At 36.9% G+C, this 23,517-nt stretch overlaps 6 protein-coding genes and 1 non-coding gene across 8 annotated transcripts; 3 read left to right on the top strand and 4 right to left on the bottom strand.

Moving 5' to 3' along the window:
* Positions 1 to 3,594: 3,594 nt before the first annotated feature.
* Positions 3,595 to 4,401, top strand: LOC104820575. Its single transcript, XM_010551068.1, has one exon. The coding sequence runs from the start codon at positions 3,724 to 3,726 to the stop codon at positions 4,216 to 4,218; it is 495 nt and encodes a 164-aa protein (XP_010549370.1). The 5' UTR covers positions 3,595 to 3,723; the 3' UTR covers positions 4,219 to 4,401.
* A 530-nt stretch (positions 4,402 to 4,931) lies between these two features.
* Positions 4,932 to 7,193, bottom strand: LOC104820562 (psbP domain-containing protein 1, chloroplastic). 2 transcript variants are annotated; one of them, XM_010551050.2, is made up of 3 exons: positions 7,005 to 7,193; positions 6,127 to 6,558; positions 4,932 to 5,357 (listed from the first exon to the last, which is right to left on the bottom strand). In XM_010551050.2, the coding sequence occupies exons 1-3, from the start codon at positions 7,167 to 7,169 to the stop codon at positions 5,142 to 5,144; spliced, it is 813 nt and encodes a 270-aa protein (XP_010549352.1). In that variant the 5' UTR covers positions 7,170 to 7,193; the 3' UTR covers positions 4,932 to 5,141. The 2 variants fall into 2 exon arrangements, with proteins under 2 accessions (XP_010549352.1, XP_010549359.1); XM_010551057.1 differs by having other exon boundaries at positions 6,127 to 6,542; positions 7,005 to 7,093.
* Positions 7,194 to 7,755: 562 nt separating this feature from the next.
* Positions 7,756 to 10,713, bottom strand: LOC104820554 (AP-3 complex subunit mu). Its single transcript, XM_010551037.2, has 8 exons — positions 10,585 to 10,713; positions 10,327 to 10,426; positions 10,012 to 10,122; positions 9,820 to 9,909; positions 9,117 to 9,364; positions 8,772 to 8,981; positions 8,317 to 8,524; positions 7,756 to 8,241 (listed from the first exon to the last, which is right to left on the bottom strand). Exons 1-8 carry the CDS (start codon positions 10,617 to 10,619, stop codon positions 7,996 to 7,998), a joined length of 1,248 nt encoding a protein of 415 aa, XP_010549339.1. The 5' UTR covers positions 10,620 to 10,713; the 3' UTR covers positions 7,756 to 7,995.
* Positions 10,714 to 11,081: 368 nt separating this feature from the next.
* LOC104820547 (Golgi apparatus membrane protein-like protein ECHIDNA) lies at positions 11,082 to 13,533 on the bottom strand. The gene is made up of 6 exons (XM_010551026.1): positions 13,346 to 13,533; positions 12,563 to 12,619; positions 12,255 to 12,458; positions 12,096 to 12,155; positions 11,766 to 11,892; positions 11,082 to 11,419 (listed from the first exon to the last, which is right to left on the bottom strand). The coding sequence occupies exons 1-6, from the start codon at positions 13,358 to 13,360 to the stop codon at positions 11,331 to 11,333; spliced, it is 552 nt and encodes a 183-aa protein (XP_010549328.1). The 5' UTR covers positions 13,361 to 13,533; the 3' UTR covers positions 11,082 to 11,330.
* A 261-nt stretch (positions 13,534 to 13,794) lies between these two features.
* LOC104820540 (chloroplast stem-loop binding protein of 41 kDa b, chloroplastic) lies at positions 13,795 to 17,521 on the top strand. The gene is made up of 10 exons (XM_010551015.2): positions 13,795 to 14,011; positions 14,612 to 14,746; positions 14,842 to 14,928; positions 15,358 to 15,448; positions 15,535 to 15,589; positions 15,877 to 15,937; positions 16,054 to 16,275; positions 16,482 to 16,598; positions 16,915 to 17,004; positions 17,155 to 17,521. Exons 1-10 carry the CDS (start codon positions 13,910 to 13,912, stop codon positions 17,332 to 17,334), a joined length of 1,140 nt encoding a protein of 379 aa, XP_010549317.1. The 5' UTR covers positions 13,795 to 13,909; the 3' UTR covers positions 17,335 to 17,521.
* A 2,102-nt stretch (positions 17,522 to 19,623) lies between these two features.
* Positions 19,624 to 22,657, top strand: LOC104820533 (galactinol synthase 2-like). Its single transcript, XM_010551004.1, has 4 exons — positions 19,624 to 20,017; positions 21,427 to 21,747; positions 21,855 to 22,006; positions 22,212 to 22,657. The coding sequence occupies exons 1-4, from the start codon at positions 19,715 to 19,717 to the stop codon at positions 22,408 to 22,410; spliced, it is 975 nt and encodes a 324-aa protein (XP_010549306.1). The 5' UTR covers positions 19,624 to 19,714; the 3' UTR covers positions 22,411 to 22,657.
* Positions 22,658 to 23,131: 474 nt separating this feature from the next.
* On the bottom strand, positions 23,132 to 23,205 carry TRNAI-UAU. Its single transcript has one exon. It is a non-coding gene; the product is annotated as a tRNA-Ile (tRNA).
* Between the last annotated feature and the right edge of the window lie 312 nt (positions 23,206 to 23,517).

Below are 23,517 nucleotides of genomic sequence, written 5' to 3'. Positions count from 1 at the left end.
TTTCTATCTCTTAATTTTTGTTTTCATATTTATTGCGTCTTAAATTATTTTTTTAAAAGACCGTTAGATATTATGTATAGACTATTGTGAATGGTAAATGATATATATATATATATATTATTTACACTAGGTGATTCTTTTTTTCATTGATATTCAAAATTCGAATTTAATAAGTAATTTTTTAAAAATTTGACCACTAATGAGCGGGTTATTCTTTTTTCGATTGTTATTTGAATCCGAATTTTATATGTAATTTTTTTTTCCAAATATAAGTTATAAATCAACTATAAAAACAATATAAACTAAAAATTCATTCAAATATAAAACTAAAAAAAATCAAGAGTTTAACCTAATGCCTAATGGAATGTCTATAGTTTAGAGATGGGTGAGACTTATCTCTTTTGAAAGAGAAAATAAATAAAATGTGATTTGGTTAGTGGTTGGGGTAAATGTCGGTTCACAATATTATATTAATTTAGAAACATGAGTCATTGTTGGAGTCGTTGGGAGCAAAACTGATGAATTTAATTTAAATATATATATTTTTTTGTAACCGAAGAACGATCCATATTATTTCCATTATAACCCATGCTTCATGTTTTTTTTTTTTAATTTGTTCTCTAAACCGGTTGATAGTGTACGTCGAACAAAAAGAAGTCAAAACAACAAACCTTCTCGAAATATAGAGATTTCCCACATGCATTGCCGACATATGTCTTAAATCATATTTTTTTGGTATAAGGTATTCTTACGAGAATTAAATCATTAATATTTTACTAATAATGATGATAATACAAAGACTTTCTATTATTATTTTTATTATTATAAACGGTGCATATTTCAAATTTTGATTATATTTTGATATATTTATTTTTTGTTTTTGATTTTTTCTTTTGTAGAAATTATATTATGGTATTTTGGTTTGATCCGTGCTTTGTTTTAATTCTATTTGAATTTGGTTTTATTAACAAAAAACTGTTTTCTAAAATCTATTCAATTTTTTTTGTTATTTTATTCAGATTTAGTGATTTTTTTAGTATTTTTTTTTGATGACATTGGGAACCCTGTAACTACATACCCTTACAAACGACGACGAACCTAACCACACGCCCTCGAACCTAACCACACACCCTTGCCCACAGTCCACCCCTAGACCTGGCGAGGGGCAGTACAGACGCTCGAGGGGTAGTCCAGACGCTCGGGTCGTAGTTGGGTTTAGGCGTCTGCAGATCAAATCCCAAGCCCACGCGCACGAGCCTGCGACACACGCATGAGATGTAAATCAGCCCGTTAGGACAGGCTGGCAGGCGAGCAGCTCAGAGGAAGGAAGGCGGAAGGAATCGAAGACCCGACCTCATGGAGTTGCCCCCATGCTCCCAACCAACTGAGCTGGTCCCGAAGGACATTTTTTTAGTATTATATATGATTCATTTATATATGGTAACGTATATGAGTGATAACATATTATTCAAATTGGGTTTGTTAGAATTTGTATATCCATATCAAAATATTTACCAAACTATATTATATATATGTATATTCAAATCAAAATATGCAACTAATTATATTATTTGTTATTAATATAGTTATGATATGAAATTGGAAGCTTCTGCTGATACTATCTAACATCGTCTATGTATGGATACAAAATATAAAATATTATTTTTTTTTGTTAATGGTTAACAGATGAATTTGGACGGTGAGCTACATAAATTCCCTAACATTTATATTTAATAAAAATGTCAGACAGACAAACGATAGACCATTCGTCATTATTGAGTATGTATGTATGTATGTATATATATATATGACATCTGGTATGACACGTCTATGATAAGCTTCGGGTGATAACACATCAGAGACCATTCATCATAATTGTTATCTCGTGATCATCATAAATGATCATGATCATATCATTCATCAGATTATGTTTTTTTATTTCATTTGTCGTAATTATGATCATGATCATGTGTTCATTGTCTATTATGATAAGTCTGACGGATGAACCTACCATTCATCATAATTGTTATCATGATCATCATAAATGACCATGATCATTGTCCATTATAAGTATACGTACGGATGATACATCATAGGCCACTCATCAAATTGTGTTTGATTTATATACCATTTATCATAATTATAGTTACCATGATCATCATGATCTGTTCATTGTCTATGATAAGTCTACGATGGGTTACCGTTCATCATAATATTATCATGCCTCATCATAATGATCATGTATGATATTGTATTAAGTTGGTTCTTCAACGTAAATTCACCATATATCATTTAATGGGTGTATTTTTTCCAACTAAATATGACACGTGTCAAAATTTATTTGGGGGCATTTGTCAAACTGCACCGTTTGTCTCCCCACCTAGTCCCTTTAATTCAGCCATAAATTCACCAATATATTTTTTTAAATATTTTTGTATTAAAATCAAGTCTGATAAATTTTGAAATAATTTATAAATATGATAAATTGTTATATATTAGGTGTAAGCTGAATTGTTTCTTTTTATTTTACTACTTAATTGTATGTTACTGATATATAATCTCTTATTCTACTGTCTCTTCATTAATCTTTATAATTAGTGTTGTATATAAACTATATAGAAAAAATATAGTTTATTCTACTGTCTCTTCATTAATCTTTATAATCCAAAAATTAATGTTGATAAAAATATAAACTATATAGAAAAATATTTAAGTATGTATGAATTATAATTATTGAGCGAAAGAAAAATAAATCTTATTTAATTACAATATTTTATAAATATAATCGTATAATATCTTATTTAATTATAAATAACTAAAATATAAAGAAAAAAAATCAAATTTAATATTATGATACTTTTTTAGATGTTCCTAAATCCCTCTAATGCTTTTGTTTTATTGTAGCGTTTTAATTTAAATTTTTCTAGATTCTAATTATTTAATTATAAAAAAAATATTTGAAAATTACTAAACTAGTAATTTGATGTAATATTAATTTTTGAACTTGTAGGTGTCCTATTTATTCCTGAATTTGTATTTTTGAACACACTAATTTTCTGAACTTATATTTTTTAATACAATAATTTTTAAATTTGAATTTTTGAACACAATAATTTCTAAACTTTACTTCGATCAATAAATGATATAGACAATTATGAAACTGGTAAATAAATTTAGGAATTATTGTGTTAAAAATGTAAATTCGAAAATAAATAGGTGCACCTACGAGTTAATGAATTGATATTGTACCAAATTATAATTTCAAAAATTTTCAGATATATTTTTTTTAATTACATTGAATTTGATATACATATTATATAAATAAATGTGTCAAAGCGGGAACCATTTCTCATTTGGACTGCATTACTAAAACGACATTCACGATGGATTAATAATCTCGATTAAGCATATGTTTGATATCCAAATGATGGATTTCGACATTAATTAAAGACATTATTAAAAAGAACAAGTCACCCAACTGTGGCTTGAAACAGAGGACATTAATTAACCAACCCGTATTTTGACGTGTGGCATTTCCGTAATAAATTCGAGAATCCAGGGGCAAACTCATACAGTTCCACCTATATATCCGAAAGTCGGTCTCTTTTCCCCTAGAAACGCTATCTTTTCAATCATCATCGCAGAAAGCAAAAAAAAAAAACCCCAGAAAACAGAGCAAAAGAGCTCAAAAGAGAAAACAGAGGAAGAAAGCAAGCATAGGAAATGGCGTCGATTTCAGAAGAAGTGAGAGCTAAAGCCGAGATTTACCATGGAGACGCCATATGCCAGGAGAAGACGAAGGAGTTCCTGAAGGAAGTTGCCATGCCTAACGGGTTGCTGCCGTTGAAGGACATAGAAGAGGTTGGGTACGACCGAGAGTCAGGTACCGTGTGGCTCAAGCAAAAGAAGAGCATAAACCACAAGTTCGAGAAGATCGGAAAGCTTGTGTCTTACGCAACAGAGGTCACGGCCGTGGCAGAGACAGGCAAGATCAGGAAGCTCACTGGTGTGAAGGCCAAGGAGCTTCTTGTCTGGGTAACACTCAACGAGATTGTCGCTGAGGAGACCAAGAAGATCACGTTCAAGACTCCTGCTGGGCTTTCGAGGTCGTTCCCTTATTCTGCTTTCGAAGTCCCCGAGGAGAAGGAAGTGGCCACTGCAAAGGAGAAGAGCAGTGAGAGTGAGGGCAATAAGGCTGTTGAAGTGAAGGAGGTGTAATAAAGAGTGTTTGAGACCAAACCTTGATGATGAGTTTGTGTCTTTTGTTATCCTCCCTCATCTGTGTCTTGCCTCTGCTGTTTCATTTACTTGTAACAATGATGTCAGGCCTTGATCCTGTTTCCAAAGATTATCCATCAATATCTACATAAAGCTGCTTCTTTGAAGACAGCCCACCACTCCTATCTAGATTTTTAGAACCAAGATGGCATGATCTGACTTTAAAGCTCTCATCTTTGTGAATGATTCAACTAAGAATTTCGGCAGAATCTAATCCAAGAGCTAGACGAATCATTCTGGGCAAATGGGTACTTAGAAGGAACATCTGAGTTATGCCTCTTTGCTCACTGTTGCTTCTGAGTTACCTGCAACCTAACAAGATCAATTAAACCAAGAACCCAGTTAACAATTTCCATGGAAAGAGGTAAAACCGATTGTTTGTTCTTCAGTAGGTGCTTCCACACTGTAGAACCCATATCAATGCATAAAAAAAAGGCCAAAAACCATGCCAAAAGAAGGCAGTCACTTTGTTCACATGGGGTAAGGGCCAACAACATGAGGCATCATGTCACATGTAATGGGCTGAGCCTAAATATCTCCACAAACGTATCTGCTAGTTGTGATTGTGATGCAATAAGCAGAGCTCCCTAGAGGAGTAGCTGACAAAACAAAGAGAGAAAACTCTCCTTTATAAGCATTCTTAAGAGGGTATGTAACTGAAATATATGCATCTAGTTCATTGCTTGTGAAGAAAAGATGCCGAAACAAATTTAAAAAAAAATCATAAAATGATTTAGACATCAAAATAGTAAATTGAGATGAGCATACAGAGAAAGAGGGGGCAAAAAAAAGGAATTGAATTTGGGTTCATAGAGAAGAAAGAGCAATGTGGGGGAATACAAACTCTTGCAACAAGATCAACCCTAAACCTTATTAACCCGAAAGGAATCCATGACTTCTCTGAGATCTTTTTCCTCTTCCTGGAAAACTTTCTCCGGTGTTTGGAGTCTCAGTTCATAGAGTCTGTTATTCTCAACTCCGAGAACTGAGAGGTAACGTCTGTCCCATTCCAATCGAACCACTCTATCTTGTGGCATCACAGCCAGCTCGTTGTTGTTAGCGTATGACTTTATGTTCACCTGTTAAATCGACGAGTATATTAAATATAGCTGATGAGCTATAATCGTTCCCACAAAAACCCTTGTTTCGGGTGATCATATTGAATCAGATTCCTTTCAAGTTCACCTAAAGCTTGAGACTTCATATTTCTAGAAATAGCACAACTATACAAGTGTGACTTCATCTCAAAAATCAAACAAGGCTATGAAGAGGCAATCTGTATATTTATTACCAATCGTACTCCTCGTTCGAGAGCCATCCCATAACTCTCTTTCTGATCAACTCACTATCAACTCGCTAACTCGATACCAGCTACAGCTCTTATGCCCTATGATCAACATCTTAGAAAACTTTGTGTATATGATTCTAATAATTGAATCTGGAGGTGTGGTCAGTATATACCAAGCTGAGTTTACCTAAAGCCTGAGACATTTTTTTTTTAATTTCCCCAATAGTACTACAGTAATGTGATGAACTATATGCAATATCTATACTTGTAACTTGTTTCAAACAATTCTAGAAACCTAACCCAATGCAATTACCAGTTTTTCCAGCTCAAGTTCACCTAAAAATTGGACTTTGTTTCAGGAATAACACAAGACTTTCCATAGTAAAATCCAGATTAGCCAAAGAGCTATTATCAGCCTTCCCTAAAACTTTTTTGAGATGATTCTAGGAACTGAATTCAATGTAACAATCCATCCTTATTCAGCTCCAAATCCAGGAATTCCTAAAACGTAAGCTGCACGGATAAAACCAGACTGGTTTCGACACTGAAAGATACCTTACCTCAACTTGGTAATAGAGTTTCCCATCATCCGCAACTCTTGAAGACGTGGAAAGAATGTTGGATTCACGTCTAACCCCGAGTCTGGTTGACATGAATTCAGTCAAGTACTGCTTAAGCACTTTCTTTCCAGCTTCTTCTGGTGGACCCAAATCCTCCACGGTCTTGTACCTTGATGAAGAAGGTGAAGAAAACTCAACCGAGAGATTCTCATCGAGAACAAATGGATCTCTGAAGAATATATCAGCTCCTGCTCCACGTACTTGAATCCAGTTCTGCGGGTACTTGAACGAGTATCCATCAAAAGTGTCTATGTATTCCCGGAACACAGAACTTGTTTGAGCAAATGCATTAGGAAGATTGAATTCTGTGAAGATAAAACCCGAGAGAAGCAAGCCCATCATTCTCCTCCTTGGAACTGCAAAAGCCTTAGTCTGGTTAAACAGTAAAAAGGGAGCTCTTTAGCTCCCAAGCAATCCGACTGTTTCATTACAATTTTGAATACACAAACTGAAAATCTGGCAATCGAATTCAGCATTTCAGACAACAGATTCAAATGAAGAAACGATCTAAGCAATCTTAGCTGTACTGCAAAATCATTAACGACCAAAACACATAGGTGAACAAGTCTTGTCAATTCAGCATCTCTAACACATATTTTACGGTTCTGAGTTCTGAGTCTCGCATATATTAAGCATGAACAACGATTGTTAGCATCATGAACCGTAGAAATCAACATCCTCTAATCCAACCAAAAGCTTCATGCCTTCAATCGACACAAGAGAAAATGAGAACTTGGAGAAAAAACCAGAAAACCCCCGAAGAAAGAAAAAAACAAATGCAGGAAAACAGAAATCAAAAGAGCTGAAAGAGGAATCACCTCTTGGCGAGTCTCAGAAACAGAGGACGAAGGAAAGGGACACGACGAGTTGGGAATCGAGCAGTTCCTACTCAACCCACAGCGATGCGTAGCCCCGGCGACGGCGCGATGATACGTCGCCGTCGAAGTCGCCGGAGGACAAAGCGAATCCAGAATCGCCGCCATTTTTGGTAAGGGTAGCGATCGACGGTGAATTCTGGCGGACTAGATAGGATTACTTTTGCGATATACATGTGGCGTACAATCATTGGCTAAATGAGTTTTGTTACACGTGGCAGGTTTCAATTGGATCAGTTTGATAGCCGGTCCCCATCCGATGTTTTCAAATTTTTTTTGTTTCCGTTAAATACTTGTGGAAATGACCAAACGAACGGCTAATTTTATTTTCTAATTCTAATTAAACATTAAATTTATTTCTAGCATTGACACTTCACATCGACTTGAATGACTAGACAATGAAATCAAATTCAGTGCAACTGAAACTCGCAAACAAACTTAATTATTTAAAATTTCCAAGTTTATATTTTGAGATCAAAATGCAAAACCAATATTTTTTTAGAATATGATACAAAACCAATTTACGATTTTTGTTTATATATATATATATATATATGTATACGTGAAAGAATCGTATATAAAAAAACGAAACTTGATTGCATCATCAAATGATATAAGAACTAGACTAGTTACTATGTTATAATATTGTTGAGAGCATACACACACACACACACACACATATATATAACATATATATATAACATAGAGACATACACTTCATAGCTTATGATATTTGGTAAGAACAAAACCAATGTCATGTCTTTGACCAAAGAAAATCATTCATCAAGAAAAAAACACAGAGACATACACTTCACAAGAATCGCAGAATCCTCAACGGCGTTTCTAATCAGGGTTCCTGCCAAACTTTGCAAGTAATTCCATCCCAAAAACAACCGAACTTTAAAAAAAATAAACTTCACAGTAGACAAAAAGACTATAGTCTGACCTCGAACTCTCCAGCTCGTGTCTGAGCTCGGAACCCTTTGTACAGACGAGGAGGGATGGTTTTCAGATCAAGTTTCTCGATCCGTAGCCCAGAAAGAGCAATGCCCATTATCTTAAACCCGAGTTTCGTCGTCGGGAAAACATGAAGCCGATCTAATCCACTCTCCAGCACCAATGTCCCCGACAAACATGGAGTCTTGTCCTTTGGGATCCTCCCGATTGTCCAAGAACATGTCTGCAGAGTTCAAACCCGGATTCAGTAATATAAGACACTCATGAAGTGATGTGATTGTAGATGGTTATATATTACCTTGTTAGAAAGGATGGTTATGGTTCCATGATTTGATGAGAGATCCGCTGATGAGACACAGTTCGGGAGCTGGAAACTTAAAGTTATCGACTCAATTGACTTTCCCGGATCACTTCTTATCCCGACCAATATGCTAACACGACATGTCCCGGCATCAGATGTTATCTGAGGCTTTACATATAGAGGAGTGCTCTTCAGATTCTTCACCCTGAATCCCAAAACACATTCAGATACAAACTGAGTAAAGGATGCAATTCTTTTTTTAATCTGTTTGCACTACGAACTCCAACATTTTCAGTTTCAGCTGCAGCTTACAGGCTTTGGAGGGTTAAATCGGTTTTTTTGCTTCGTTTTTGTTAATCAGGTTATTTTGTGTAAAAGTAACGAAAAGGGTACTGTGTTTGAGCTAGAATTTTGACATATGAAATATAGACATTCTCCACGGAAAAACGCACCTGTAACTCAAGAGCTTGAACTGTCCGTCAGGGGGAACAAAGGAGAGAACTTGATGAGATTCCCATGGTCTGAAACGGACGCATGGATGAAACCTCACATCCTCTATGATTGATGGGTTTGCAAATGACAATGTCAAGTCTGGAAAACCCGAGAGCTGACAGTTCGCTTGGACTTCGCCATATATTTCACATTTTACCAGCTCTCCGTCCCTGACCAGTGTTTCAGAAAAATATGATCCAAAACTTCACTTCACGCAAAATCATGGGTTTACCATTGGCAGAAATCATGGGTTTATCTTTTCCATAAGAACAGAAGTGAAAACATATGGACTTTCTACGACAAACCTGTTAACGGTTGCATCCATTTCTTCAACAAGATCGACATAGACTTCATTGCTAGAGTACTTTGGATCCGTAGGTCGCCAAGGAACACAAGAAGATGTTCCACTTGGGAGCGTGTCATTAACGTTGGAAGTATTACCTGTTACAACACTCAACATCTTGCTAACGATATTGGGCGGAGCTATCATCTCCCTCAGAATGTTAGGTTCTGTTGTGAGAGGGAATCCATTATCGATCATTTCATCCAGAAGCTACAAGTAACAAATGCGTGATTTTGTCAGTTTGAAACAATACAGAAATGGTGAAATCAAAGAAATAAAGAAACTTTTGAGATAAACAAAGAAGATCCAAGTCACAGAATGTATACTTTAGACTTTAGAGACAGGCAAGCAAGCACAGAGGAAAATGACACAATCCAAAGCATATAAACTCATCCAGAAGCCAGAAGTCGGAAAAAATTATGGACGATTCGCTGCTTGAATGAAAAAAGGATGATGTATAAGCTCCTTTTCAAACAAGAGTAATTACAAGACTTCTGAATTTATCAAACACTTGTACACTGGAGATTGTCACAGCATTCTCCCTTTGCCAAAAGATGTATACTTTCAGTTCAAAACAAAGAATAATCGAAGTTAAATTAAGATTAAAAAAACAAAGCACAATGAAAAATAAGCTGGGAATACTTAGCGTTTCAAATGCAAAATACCTCATAAACGATGACGAAATTATCTTTCACGAGATCTTCATTCAGCCCTCCAAGGTAATCAGACAGAACATCGGCTACTCTGCAAAGGAACTAAAATTCCCACGAGTTAAAATGCAGGGGATTTTGTCTCATTCGATCGGAACACTACCCTTCACGCAAAAAACTAGGGAGACAAAGGGGACATAAATTCACCTCGATTGCCATCAATGGCGGCATTTCGACCTGACTGCAAGCCAAGAACGTGATGCCTTCACGAACGATTTGGAAAAGGTAATGTGTTGGTGAAGCAATCACTGGTAGTGACTATCCAAAACAGTAGGACATAAACGTCAAGACAAAACAGGGTTAAATAGAGTTGAATCAAGAGCAAAACTGCAGCTGAAAACCCCAGAATCTCATTGAAGAATCAAACAAAACCCACTAACGAGAGAACAGTTGAAATCGCGCGAAATTAAGATTTTTGGGAAGAACCCAGGAATCGAAATCCAGAAAAGATGCGGCAGATACCTTAAAGGAATCTCCCTGAGAGAGAGTCTGATCCCAAAACCAAGCACAAATGGATCGATCGACTCGGTGTCCTGTAAGCTGTTTCTCCAACATTACCTCCCTGTAATCGCAACCCGAAGGATCTCCAATCAATTCTATGGAATTCCACAGCACATAATCCGCGCAATCCGAACCGAGTAACATCGGCGGAGAATCAATTTTTTTCTTGAAATAATCGTATAGAATCCAGAAAGAAAAAAAAAAGGTAAGATCTCTCACCCAGAATCGGAGAGAAGAAATATACACTGCAGCATCCTTACACACCGATGTGCGAAGAAAGCTTCTCTACTCCTCCTTCTTCTTCTCTCTCCCTCGCTCTCCCCAGAATTTTCTGTTTTGCAGCTCAGAAACAATCGAATTCAGAAGCTATAGAACTTGTACCAACCGGTTTACTCCGGTCTACTTGATATTTGATGACTTTATACCGAAATGTATGAGAACTGTATCGTAGATTAAAAAAATTTGATTAAAAAACAATATTTTTTGAATTGTTTTAAGTAATAAACTAAGCTCTTAACATTACAAATAATTTATTCCAACAAAGTTTTAATATAAATACTATTTTAATAAATTCGATTAAAAGTTTCGCCTCATGAACACACACACACATATATATATATGTGTGTGTATTGACAAAAAATTACAGAATTAATCATTTTACTATTTACTAGTAAGAAATTCCAATATTTTAGATTTTTTTGTACTCCTAAAAAAAATTCCAGATCAAACACAAAATTCACTAGAGTGATCAAGACAACAAACTGTGACAAGTTCGATTATGTGAAAAATACAAAATAAAATAAAAAACGAATTAAGTACCAAATTTGTAACACGCAACAAAAAGTGGTAAGAATTCGGAGAAAAAAACGGTGTAGTTTTGGGCCATCTTTTCTTTGTACACTGATATTCTGATTTCACTGTAGGCGACAGACATTCTTCCTTTTTGAGTTTCCATTCCAAGCTTTTCAGACAAGGGTGAACGCAGATTGCATGGTAGAGGTGAACTGAGACGCGATCGTCTGAGTCGCAAACTGCTGAAACTGTTTCTTCGCGTCTGAAACGTGTTTCTTACTCGTCAGTACTTACAACGTAAACGCAGAACGCAGGGACGTGATTCTACATGGATGTGATTAATGAAATATGGAAGAAACGAGGGATATTCATAGATGAATTAGGAAAGAATTGAACTACACGTGTAATGTCCTATATGTATGTACACACACACGCACAGATATATATATATATATATATATGTATATATATCCAAATCTTTGTCTCTAGGTTTGCATGTGCATGCAGGGCTGGTTCATGTTTACTCATATCCTATATCTATCAAACTAGTAGGTTAGATTCTAAACCAGATTCAGGACAAGAATGGAAACAGGAATAGGGAATCTAACCTTTTTTGCATTTGGTGAAGCCGATGATATTAGCCACGTTGAGAGACAAGCAAACTCCGACGACAAGCAGATAGTCTGCCTGAAACCTTATGAGTGAAAATATCCCGAAGATAAACCACAAAGCTGCCTGCAGTATCGGAAAAAAAAAAGAATCAACCAAGGATCCAAGCCATGACCTTTGATGAATTCTTCATCAAGTCACGGTCACCATATCGATAGATCCAACATTAATTCTTGGCAGGTCATATCCATATCTGCGTTCTGAGAAATTCCCACTTCTCAGTATTAACCATATACTTAATCTAAAGCCTTATACAGAGAAATACTCACAGAAAGGTAAAGGGTCCACCAGAAAAGCCACGAGTCTTTCTTGTTCATCCGAGCCAAAGACTGATACGGAAAAGGGGAACACAAACTAATGTTTTTAAGACAAATGATCCCATGAACTTTTGATTTAAGTAAACGGAAAGATCGAAGAACTAAAATAACCTCCTGGTCAAGGGATTCAAATCTCCACACACTCTCGCCCAAGTCATCGATCTCGTTCCACCATCTCAACCCAACTAGTATGCGCCCACTCACATTCTTAACCACCCAAAAGTCAAGGGCAGCCAGAAGGACAGTCACCACGAAGATTATGACAAAGTTATTGAAGAAAAGAGCGGATAGTATGTAGAACGCCAGAGCAGCACCCTGTCCAAGTTTTATACAAAACAAACTGGTGACCATTCTCTACTATCAAATCATTGCGAGATACAGCTGTTTTCAGCAGAGATAAACTTATACTTTGTACAAACCTTGAAGAGAACATGGAAGAAACATGTCTTCGGGTTTGCATAATTTTCAACTGGTTGCTGCAACAAAGCAAAATTAACTTTTGGTAAGCATCAAATTCAAGAATAATCACAGATATACCAATTCTAAAAAAATAGCTGCAGCTACGGGTGTTCATACAGTGATTTAAGGAGAGAAAACCTTTGTAAAACAATTAAAAAACCCAACGATATCATATGGTGCACAATATCCACCGCAAACGATTTGAGAATAACCGCAGCTGCAGCAATTCTAAGGTATAGTAGCTACATTCATCCGGCAATTTACAGAGCAGCAACCATTAACATTATCAACAGGGTAGATTAAGATTATTTCCATACACATTCTGGCGAAAAGAGAAGAACTCATTAGTAGAAACAGCCTTCCATCCCCAGATAAATCAACAAAATAGTAAAACATAAAAAGAATTTCCATATCTTTCCAGTTGTAGATTCGAAGGAACAAATATTTCTCATTCAATCATTTTCGCCTAATTTTTGTTATTTCCATGATATTTTCCTCAATTATCCAAACAGATAATTAGCTCAAACCCTTGCGTACCTCACGGATGCGAAAATTTCCCTCCTAATATCTACGCATTTTCTCAGAGACCAATCGGAGAACACAGATCAGACACAATAACGTCCAGATCGACCAATTCTTCCCAGAAAAACCCGATTCCGATGACAAGAAGAAAAAAACTCGAAAATCATCACTAATCAAAAGGAAATGGAATGGAAAATGGAGCAAATAATCAGCTGAATCACCTGATTAGGGTCCATCTCCGGGAGTACAACGAGTTATCTGGCGAAGGAGAAACCTGGTGATCAGCAGAAACACACAGTCTTCTCCTCTTCCTTGTACAAGTCCTAGCTTTCCCTCGGAGAATTTTCCCGAGAAAATTTTCTCGCACGATCTCCGATTTCTCGCAGGTTGTGTGCTACGTTATTTCATTTAATTTTCATTTTCATTTTTTATTTTTAAATAGTCCTGGAGGCCCAAGTAAGGCCCAAACTAAATTGTTTGACAGGCCGAAATCAAAACCAACCACGAGAATAAAAAATTCCAATTTAGACCACGGAACTTTTATTTCGATCAATTTGGTCCCTGACACACCAAGAGACAAAAGCATATATCAAAGAAGAGGACGACAATGGCCGCAAAAATATGTGATCACGAAAAAGCGAGAGGCTGAGATCATTGTCTTATCCTCAAAATCCCCATGAAAAAAACTTAGTGATCAGAAGGAACAAGAAGATGGGGGACCTCAACAACCATACACACTTTCAAGTTCATTAACACCATTCACGAGCTCAGAGAGAGAAGCAGCCATGGCGAAGATGGTCGTGTTGCAGCAGCACCAGCCTTCTTTCTCTCCCCTTTCGGCTTCTCTCTCTGACTTCAATGGAGCCAAGCTCAATCTCCGAGTCCAGGTCCCCTGTTATTTACCCTTTTGTTCCATACATCATTCGCGATCAATTCTTAGAATTGGGTGTTTCTGGGTTTTAGTCAATCAATCTTTGTTGGTGTGATTAATTGAGTTCCATTGTCAAGCCCAGGTCCTTTTTTTATTTGTTCATACGTCATTCATGATCAATTTTCAAAATTTGTGCCCTTTTCAGGGTTTTAAGCCTGTGGGTTCTGTTCAATTTCTTCTTTTTGCTCGTCTCTGTGTAGATTAGTGAATGGGTATTTACATAAGTACTGTCTGGTTCTGTTGTGACCTTGGTTTTTTGTTCTTTGATAAAGGTTCGAGATTGTTGGTTTTTTAAGGTAACAATTCCCAGATTTCTGTATGTAATGCGTTTTTCAAACTCAACTGTTTACAATTTTGATACTTCGAGACAATCTCCGTTTTATGAACCTCAACTTAATCTGTATCTTAAAGCTTGAGGCTTTTGTAAAGTCCTAGCTTTGGCAATTCTTGTCACTTTAGGATGATTAATGTCAAAGTATAATTGAGATTGAAGACTTGAGTTCTTTCTTTGGGAAATAAGTCATGCTTACTGTTGGATTTTGTATTGAAATCGCAGTATAAGAGGAAGGCCTACAAGCCAAAAGGAGCACTTCATGTTTCAGCATCGAGTGCCAAGAAGATTCTGATAATGGGCGGTACCCGATTCATTGGCGTGTTCTTGTCCAGGCTCCTCATGAAAGACGGTCACCAGGTTCTTGCTTCCTCACCAGTGATTCATCTCGGTTTAGTTTCTCTTTTCGAATACTCACTTCCTATTATCTTGTTTGTGAATTGTGGCTTCTGCAGGTTACTCTGTTTACAAGAGGTAAAGTTCCTATTGCCAAGCAATTGCCGGGTGAATCTGATGAAGACTTTGCTGATTTTTCGTCCAAGGTATTACACGATTTCTTGCGATGTGATATGATGGCCGAGATAACCCAAGAAAAGCTTAATACATGGTCAAGATGGCACGAGCTTTTATCGTGGAAAAGCCCTCATTGAGACTAGTTCCTAAACATGGTGCTTGACTGCCCATATTAGTCCCATACATTCTCAGGAACATGGAAGAAGAAGGATTCAAATCCGATATTAAAATGCTAACACAATTCCAGAACGGATTCGGATTCTAACACTGTAAGGAAAAGAATTCGATGATGTAAGGAATATAAGAAGCAAATGAATCTACGGAAGAAACATATCCATTTGAGGGAATGAATGGGATTTGAGGCATAATGAACAGTTCAGGATTTAAAAGTTAAAGCAATAGGGTGATTTGGTCAGTAACTGCGGATCACAAAGATTGATTTTTCCACTGTTTCTTAGATTCTTCATTTGAAAGGAGACAGAAAGGACTATGATTTTGTGAAATCCAGCCTCGCAGCAGAAGGCTTTGATGTTGTCTACGATATTAACGGTAATGAAAAGACTCTTTTTCTCTGCAAAGCACATGCTGTACATAGTGTATACGGTATTATACGTTTTTCTGTTCCACTTTCGTAGGAAGAGAAGCTGAAGAAGTTGCCCCCTTACTGGATGCTCTGCCTAAACTAGAACAGTAAGCCCTCCTCCATCCATAGCTATACAGAAGAACTGTCAGTTCTATACTTTGTTTCCTTCTGCTTGCTTGGTTTCGAAAACTTTCTTTAATTTTCTTGAGACTGTTGCCGGTTTTTCCATATGGTTACTGTAGATGTGAATTACCGAAGTTCATGTTCTACGTGATCTTGAATCTTGGCACAATGGATATGTTTTTCACATTTTTTATTTACAGATTCTCATGTGTTTACAGCTTGTTTTTTTCATGATTGATCTTGCAAAACTGGAAATATTTGTCAATGATAGGTATATCTACTGTTCTTCAGCCGGTGTTTACTTGAAATCCGATCTCTTGCCACACTGTGAGGTATGTGAAATATCATGCCTTTGTATAAAGTAGAACTAAAACACAATGAATAGTTTCTATCGGCACTATTCGCCATACATCTGATCACTTTTATATGTGATCTGAACCAATGGCAGACCGATGCAGTTGACCCGAAGAGCAGGCACAAGGGGAAGCTAGAGACCGAGAGCTTGTTGGAATCAAGAAATGTCAATTGGACTTCAATACGTCCTGTCTATATTTACGGTCCATTGAACTATAACCCGGTGGAAGAATGGTTCTTCCACCGCCTTAAAGCCGGTCGCCCAATTCCAGTTCCAAACTCGGGAATTCAGATCACCCAACTCGGTCATGTTAAGGTCGGTAACTTGTTTAGCACATTCTCATTTCCATAAATTGTCTCTATGATGGATTCGTTTATGAGAACAATTAAATCCCTTTTCGGTACTTGTAGTTGTGCTAGAAAGCAGATAACCCTGTTTTCTATCATCAAGAGTAGAAAGATCTAAAAGAACTAACGTTTGGGGATTTCATCTATAACCCTCGGTGATTCTGCAATTTACAGGACTTGGCAACGGCCTTTCAGATCGTTCTTGGCAACGAGAAAGCCAGCAGAGAAGTATTCAACATCGCCGGAGAGAAGTACGTTACCTTTGATGGGCTGGCAAGAGCGTGTGCTAAGGTACATTCTCATTCACTATTTTTCCATTTCCTCTTCAAATCGATCCGAATCTTTTTATTGTTGGTGTTAGTCCGTTGTTTTGTTTGTTCAAGAATGGTAGAAATCCAGCTTTTAGTCACCCCGAGATCAAACCTCACTAAACTATACGCCCAAATGCAACTTTTAACAGCAAAATTACAAGATTTACATTTGTTTTTGGATCATTGCTGGATGATACACTACACAATATTCACCCGAATGATAGCCACTTTGGAAAGATGAAGAACATTACGCTGGTTATCGCAGAGATAACCTTTTCCTTTGTTCAATTATTCAGGCCGGTGGATTCCCAGAACCAGAGATCGTTCACTACAACCCGAAAGAGTTCGACTTTGGAAAGAAGAAGTCTTTCCCATTCCGCGATCAGGTAAAAGATACAAACTTTTTTCGATTTCGGTACAACCCTTTTCACAAAATCACGTCTCCTCACTGCCAGACTGAATTCAGACAACGCTAAAGAATCTTGCATGAACTCGGTGTGGCATAAATGTCTCTGTGTATGTGTATGTTTATGCAGCATTTCTTTGCATCGGTGGAGAAAGCAAAGCATGTGTTGGGATGGAAACCCGAGTTCGATCTGGTGGAGGGCCTCACCGATTCATACAACCTCGATTTTGGCCGCGGAACTTACCGGAAAGACCCCGATTTCACCACCGACGACATGATTCTCGGCAAGAAACTTGTTCTTCAATCCTGAAAATGTCCATACAACATTCTCAGCAGCTCATTATGTTTGTATTGTATGTATCTGTCTTTTCATCACTAGAGATTTTCAAGCGAGCTTTCATGTTATTGTTATTTTCTTTCTTTGTCATGACTGCTTTTGTATCTGATGACGTTGCCTAAAGCTTTGATAATGCTTTTGAATCTCTGAAAACTGAAAACGGAGAGTTAAACTTTTTTTTTTTTTATTAGAGAGATTTAGTAAAATAACCCAAAAAAAAATTATTTTGTTTGGAATAATATATTTTGAGAGTAAAGAAGTTGTTCTTAAATATGTGAATATAATAAAAGTGTCTGTAAAATCTAAATTCATGTGAAAATGACTAAAATGGTTACTTTATCAATTTTTTTTTGGTTTGAAACCGATATTATTTTATTAATTTCCAAAAGAAATTATGAAAACGTTTGCCGACGAAAATGGGGACGATATGTATTTGGACTATACTCTATGGAAGGATTAGTCAAAGTCATACCTAAGACTAGTCATATGACAAGTAAGCCACCTGTAGTTATCTAAAATCCATAAATTAACAATATATATATATATATATATATATATTATATACACATACATATATATTTGACCATGAAGAATTGTATTTTTTGTGGATTAGAATGTTGATGTGTGTGTGTATATATATATATGATTTTTTTTGTTATAGTACTTTTTATCAATGTTAACTTTTTGTCTCTCTATGGATTCTTTTTTTTTAAAATGTTTTTGGTATTTTTCTTCTAGTTCTTGCAATATTTTGTTTTGTGTTCCATAATAATAATAATAATAATAATAATAATACAAATTAAACATATTTTTTCATGCTATAATCTTTTCCTAACCAATTGTTAGACTTTGTCTACTATATAATTACAATTTGTGAAATTTCAAATAAATTTGTGATCGCACAAACTTGGCCAAGAGACAAAAGATTAGGATTTTGTCGTCTTCTGAAGTTTATATAATATTTTGCATTATTGATATTTTTATGTTTTAGATTTTCTAATTTGATGTCACATAATTGAGGTACATTTTAAAATTTAAACGACACTAATATGATATATTAATAAAATGTTTACATATAGATATTCAGATAAATAATTATATGCAGATAACATAAATGAATTTTGAAATTATTTGAAATTTTATGTAATATTAGGGAAAGACAATTTTATCACTTAATAAAATGAATTTCATATTTTATGAAATATATATATAGGTCATTTTGTATTTACCTCGTTTCAGTTTTTTCTTAACATAAATATTATTTACAATCATATAAGATCATCCAATATTGTTCTAAAACTTTTTTGGTTCAAATCTCTAAACTTTATTATCAAAATCTTTGAATGCGGGGATAACATAAATTCTAGAATTCTAAAGGTACAGATTCTAAAAGTTACAACAGTTAATATTTAGTGGACCACAAATATTTTTTTTATTTAAAAAAGTAATACCAAATACCAACACTCGGATAATATATAGTAAATTAAAAAGTAATACCAACTTTTAGGTTTATATATCCTAAAAGTAAAATAAAAGTAACGTAAAATAACCATTTGGATTACAAAAATTAATATTTATTTCACTTTCACCAAAATTAAATATTTGAATTTAAACGTAAAAAATATGGTCGGTCCGTCATGCGTCGGACAAACTAACATAACGAAAATTATGGGAAAGTTAGTTGAGACAGTTAGTGAGGAGCCTGCTGCTTCCAAGTGGAAACCCATCACGACACGTGGTGTGATCACCGCCAAATAAGCGTTACGTAAACACGTGTCATCGATCATCCAATCAGAAGATCACAGCTCTATACTATATTTTGGACCCCACTCTTTCATCATATAAAGTGGACCCCATTGACTAGACCAATCAACGATGACCCACTGCATAAGATCTGACCCGACGATCGAGCCAGTACACGTGTCAAACATCCACTTGGCTCAGACTTTATCTGGGCCCCACTGGTTTACCCAAGTAACACGAAGCTTCATGTTATGCGTTGATGCAATCTAATTCGTTGTATATAAAGATATGGAGTACTAGCCGTCCGATCAAAATCTTTATTCTCTCACCGGGTCCCACTTTATCATCCAAACCTAATCTTAGATTAATTAATTTAATTAAACCATAATCATCGCATAGTTTCTATATAACCCCACCATTTGGTGCCTCCCAACGATCACGCATCCAAAACTTTCCAACACTATTTTCTCATAACCAAACCAAAACCCATTTGAGATTTGACTGTCGGCCGCGTCAAACTCTTTCTCCCAAACCCTAGCAAGACCCATCTTCAAAGATCCCATCTTTAACAAAGCCCAGTTGAGATCTTCCGTTTTCAGAATCGGAAACCATGGATTTGGAGCTCAACACCATCATCAAGCCCTCCTCGAAGAGAGCGTACGTGACGTTTTTGGCGGGGAACGGTGACTACGTGAAGGGAGTGGTGGGATTGGCGAAGGGGCTGAGGAAGGTGAAGAGCAAGTACCCTTTGGTCGTCGCTGTCTTGCCCGACGTCCCCGAAGATCACCGGAAACAGCTCACGGAGCAAGGCTGCGTCGTGAAGGAGATTCAACCGGTTTATCCGCCGGAGAACCAGACTCGGTTCGCTATGGCTTATTACGTCATCAACTACTCCAAGCTCCGTATTTGGAAGGTATCGTCAAACCCTAGCGTACACCTTGTTTGTTTTTTTTTTGTTAAAAGTTTTTGGGAAAATGGCAAAAACCCACACAGATTATACCAAATGTGTAAAATTAGTACATCAATTTTTAATTTGACAAAATCTCCCACCCAATTTCAAATTTTCCCAATTTCCAGCATCGATTGTTTTGAAAATTTCCAATTACCATCGAAAAGGGAATTGACCCTGCCACGTCAGCGTTGCATGCTGATGTGTCATCACTCTTCGAAAAATATGTTGCACGTCACCAATTCGGTTATTGAAATCGGTTCATTTAATTTAACCGGTTAAGTGGAAACTGATTTTTTTTTTAAAAAAAAGGATTTATCGAAACTCTAAATCAGAAATCGACATCACATCCTCTCTCCTCTCCTCTCCGCTCTCTCTCCTCCTCCATTGCTGGAAAACTCCTCCGGTGAGAACAGCTCCGAAAAACTATTGTTAGGTTAATATATTTTTGTTTCGACCCGAAAAATACGTGGTTCTGACCAATTTGTCATCCAATAATTCGAAAAAACAAATCACAACATCAAATAAAAGAATAAAAAACATTGTCGTCAAAGCATGTGACGATGTTCCACGCCAGCTTAGGATCAATCATCATGTATTTATCCGACACACCATCTTGTCGCACGCGCTCTCAGCTGTTCTATTCCCAAACGCCATATCCACCGTCCGATCATCCCACCGATGATGTCTCGTCCTCTGGTTCAGCCGTCCGATGAACCCTTCGCTCAGGCCGTCGCAGTAAGCCAAGAACTTAGCCACAGACTCAGGGTCCTGATTCTTCCAGCAATCTTGCGAGCCTCCGGGATCCAACGACTGAGATGAATCCTCTTCCCTCACGGCTACGGCCGCAATATACTCCGCCATTCCCACCATCACCTGCGGCGGAGAGAGAAGCGTCAGAGCTACGCCGGAGCTCGTCTCACAGGAGAAGTTTTCCAGCACCAGAGGAGGAGAGAGAAGCAGAGAGGAGAGGAGAGAGGGTTTCCTCTTTTCTGATTTAGGGTTTCCTCTTTTTTTTAAAAAAAAATCGGTTTCCACTTAACCGGTTAAATTAAATGAACCGATTACAATAACCGAACTGGTGACGTGGCAGGTAACGTGTCATCCTACGTGGCATATTTTTCGATGAGTGGTGACACATCAACATGCAGTGCTGATGTGGCAGGGTCAATTCCCTTTACGGTGCTAATTGGAAATTTCCAAAACAATCGATGCTGGAAATTGAGAAAATTTGAAATCGGATGGAGGATTTTGTCAAATTAAAAATTGATGTACTAATTTTACACATTTAGTATAATCTGTGTGGGTTTTTGCCATTTTCCCAAAGTTTTTCTTATGATGGTGTTATGCATGAAAAATATTTGGACATGCAGTTCGTGGAGTACAACAAGATGATATACTTAGATGGGGACATTCAAGTGTTCGACAACATAGACCACTTGTTCAATCTCCCCAACGGTCACTTCCACGCTGTGATGGACTGTTTCTGCGAGAAGACTTGGAGCCACACTCCACAGTACAAGATCGGATACTGTCAGCAGTCGCCTGAAAAGGTGACGTGGCCGTCGGAGATGGGACCGAAACCGCCGTTGTACTTCAACGCCGGCATGTTCGTGTTCGAACCGTGCTTGTCCACTTACCACAACCTCCTAGAGACTCTCAAAGCTGTCACTCCCACTTCTTTTGCCGAACAGGTAACGTAAAAAGTAAAGTATATTCTTCGAATCTATCTGGAGCGATCATATGGAAGTTATAGATGATACTGAAAGATCATTCCTTTTCGTTTCTTGTGGATTTTTAGGATTTCTTGAACATGTATTTTGAGGACATATACAAGCCGATTCCACCGGTTTACAACCTTGTCTTGGCCATGCTTTGGAGGCATCCCGAGAACGTTGAGCTTGACAAAGTTAAGGTTGTTCACTATTGTGCTGCGGGTTCTAAGCCTTGGAGGTAATATACATACATATATATATAGATAGATAGAGAGAGAGAGAGAGAGAGAGAGATGTCTCTCACCCCATTGCTATACACGGGTGATCCAAGCACTATAAGATAGACTATATTCATGAGTTCTTTCACTAGCATATTACAAATCTCTCTTATTTTTCAATGTATCAAGAATCTAACCTTTAAAATTCTTGGATTTTGGTTGCAGGTACACAGGAAAAGAGGAGAACATGGACAGAGAAGACATCAAGATGCTGGTCAAGAAATGGTGGGACATTTACAAAGACGAATCCCTCGATTACAACAACAACGACCACAAGCGGCAAAGAGCGATCGATCAGCCTCTTCTTGCAGCTCTCTCGGACGCCGGCGTTCTTCACCACGTCAAAGCTCCATCCGCTGCATGAAATCAAAACCTTCTGCTTGAATCAGACGCTTTTCGAAATTAACTACGGAGAGTTGACATGTTAGTATATTTTACGTAACTCTATACGTTACACGTGTGATATTATTACTTAGTGTGGGAGTTGTACATGTCCCGGGTTTTGGGGAGTACGTACATATGATGTCCAAACTTGCTTGTGGTATATTTGTGAGTGAATGGGGCTACAGAAATACTATATAATACAAATTGTTTGAGACTTTGATCTGATATATATTCTGCAAATGAGATATTATAATACAAAACGTTATGTAACGATTGTTGTAACCCATGGGCTAAAACTTTACAAAAAAAAGAAAAGATTTTTGTTGCATTAAATTTTCTGTCCTTATTGATAAAAAAAAAGTGTTTTGCTTGGGTTTTTCATAAATTGAAATAGTTTATCACTGTGTTTGGATATTCATATCACGGATATATACAAAAGGAAGTTTTAGTTGGACTTTCATGGATTGAGTGGTAACTTAACTCCGGTTCGTCACGTGAATTCCAAAAAAAAAAAATTAGTATTTTGGGCCTTAAGAGTAGAACAGATCCGAAATTCCTAAAACTCAATCTAATAGGAGAAAAATTGTACCTTACATTTATTTCCAAGAAACGTAATTTTATTTGAAATTTTAAATAAAAAAATATGTCAACGTATTAATATTTTGTTTTCCATTAAATAATTAAGTTAAAACTCAAGTGATTGGTCCCGGCGGGGCTCGAACCCGCGACCTTCGGCTCATAAGACCAACGCTCTAACCAACTGAGCTACGGGACCAATGATTAAATTAGTAATCATAAAATAATTGAACGTGTTTCCTGAGACCGCACAATAGCGTCTGGAAAAGGGGCGTTTCGCAGTATCGCGTTCCCTTATCTGCTTCTGCACCTGCCAGCCAATACCTTCACCTTCCTTGGACGCCAAGCAACCTGACTTCACGAAAAAAAAAAAACCGACCCAGGAAGCAAAGACACTTCTCTGAATCCTGGATTCACCAAGTTTCTCAGGTCGAAACTCGGGTTTTAATCTCCATCCAACATGTCGGAGATAAGGAGTGCTATCTGAAACTGATGAACTGTACGGTTGTGA

The sequence above is a fragment of the Tarenaya hassleriana genome, unplaced genomic scaffold (assembly GCF_000463585.1).
Source record: "Tarenaya hassleriana unplaced genomic scaffold, ASM46358v1 Cleome1, whole genome shotgun sequence".
In the NCBI taxonomy this organism is placed as follows: Eukaryota; Viridiplantae; Streptophyta; class Magnoliopsida; order Brassicales; family Cleomaceae; genus Tarenaya; species Tarenaya hassleriana.
This window is presented reverse-complemented; position numbering and strand designations above follow the sequence as displayed.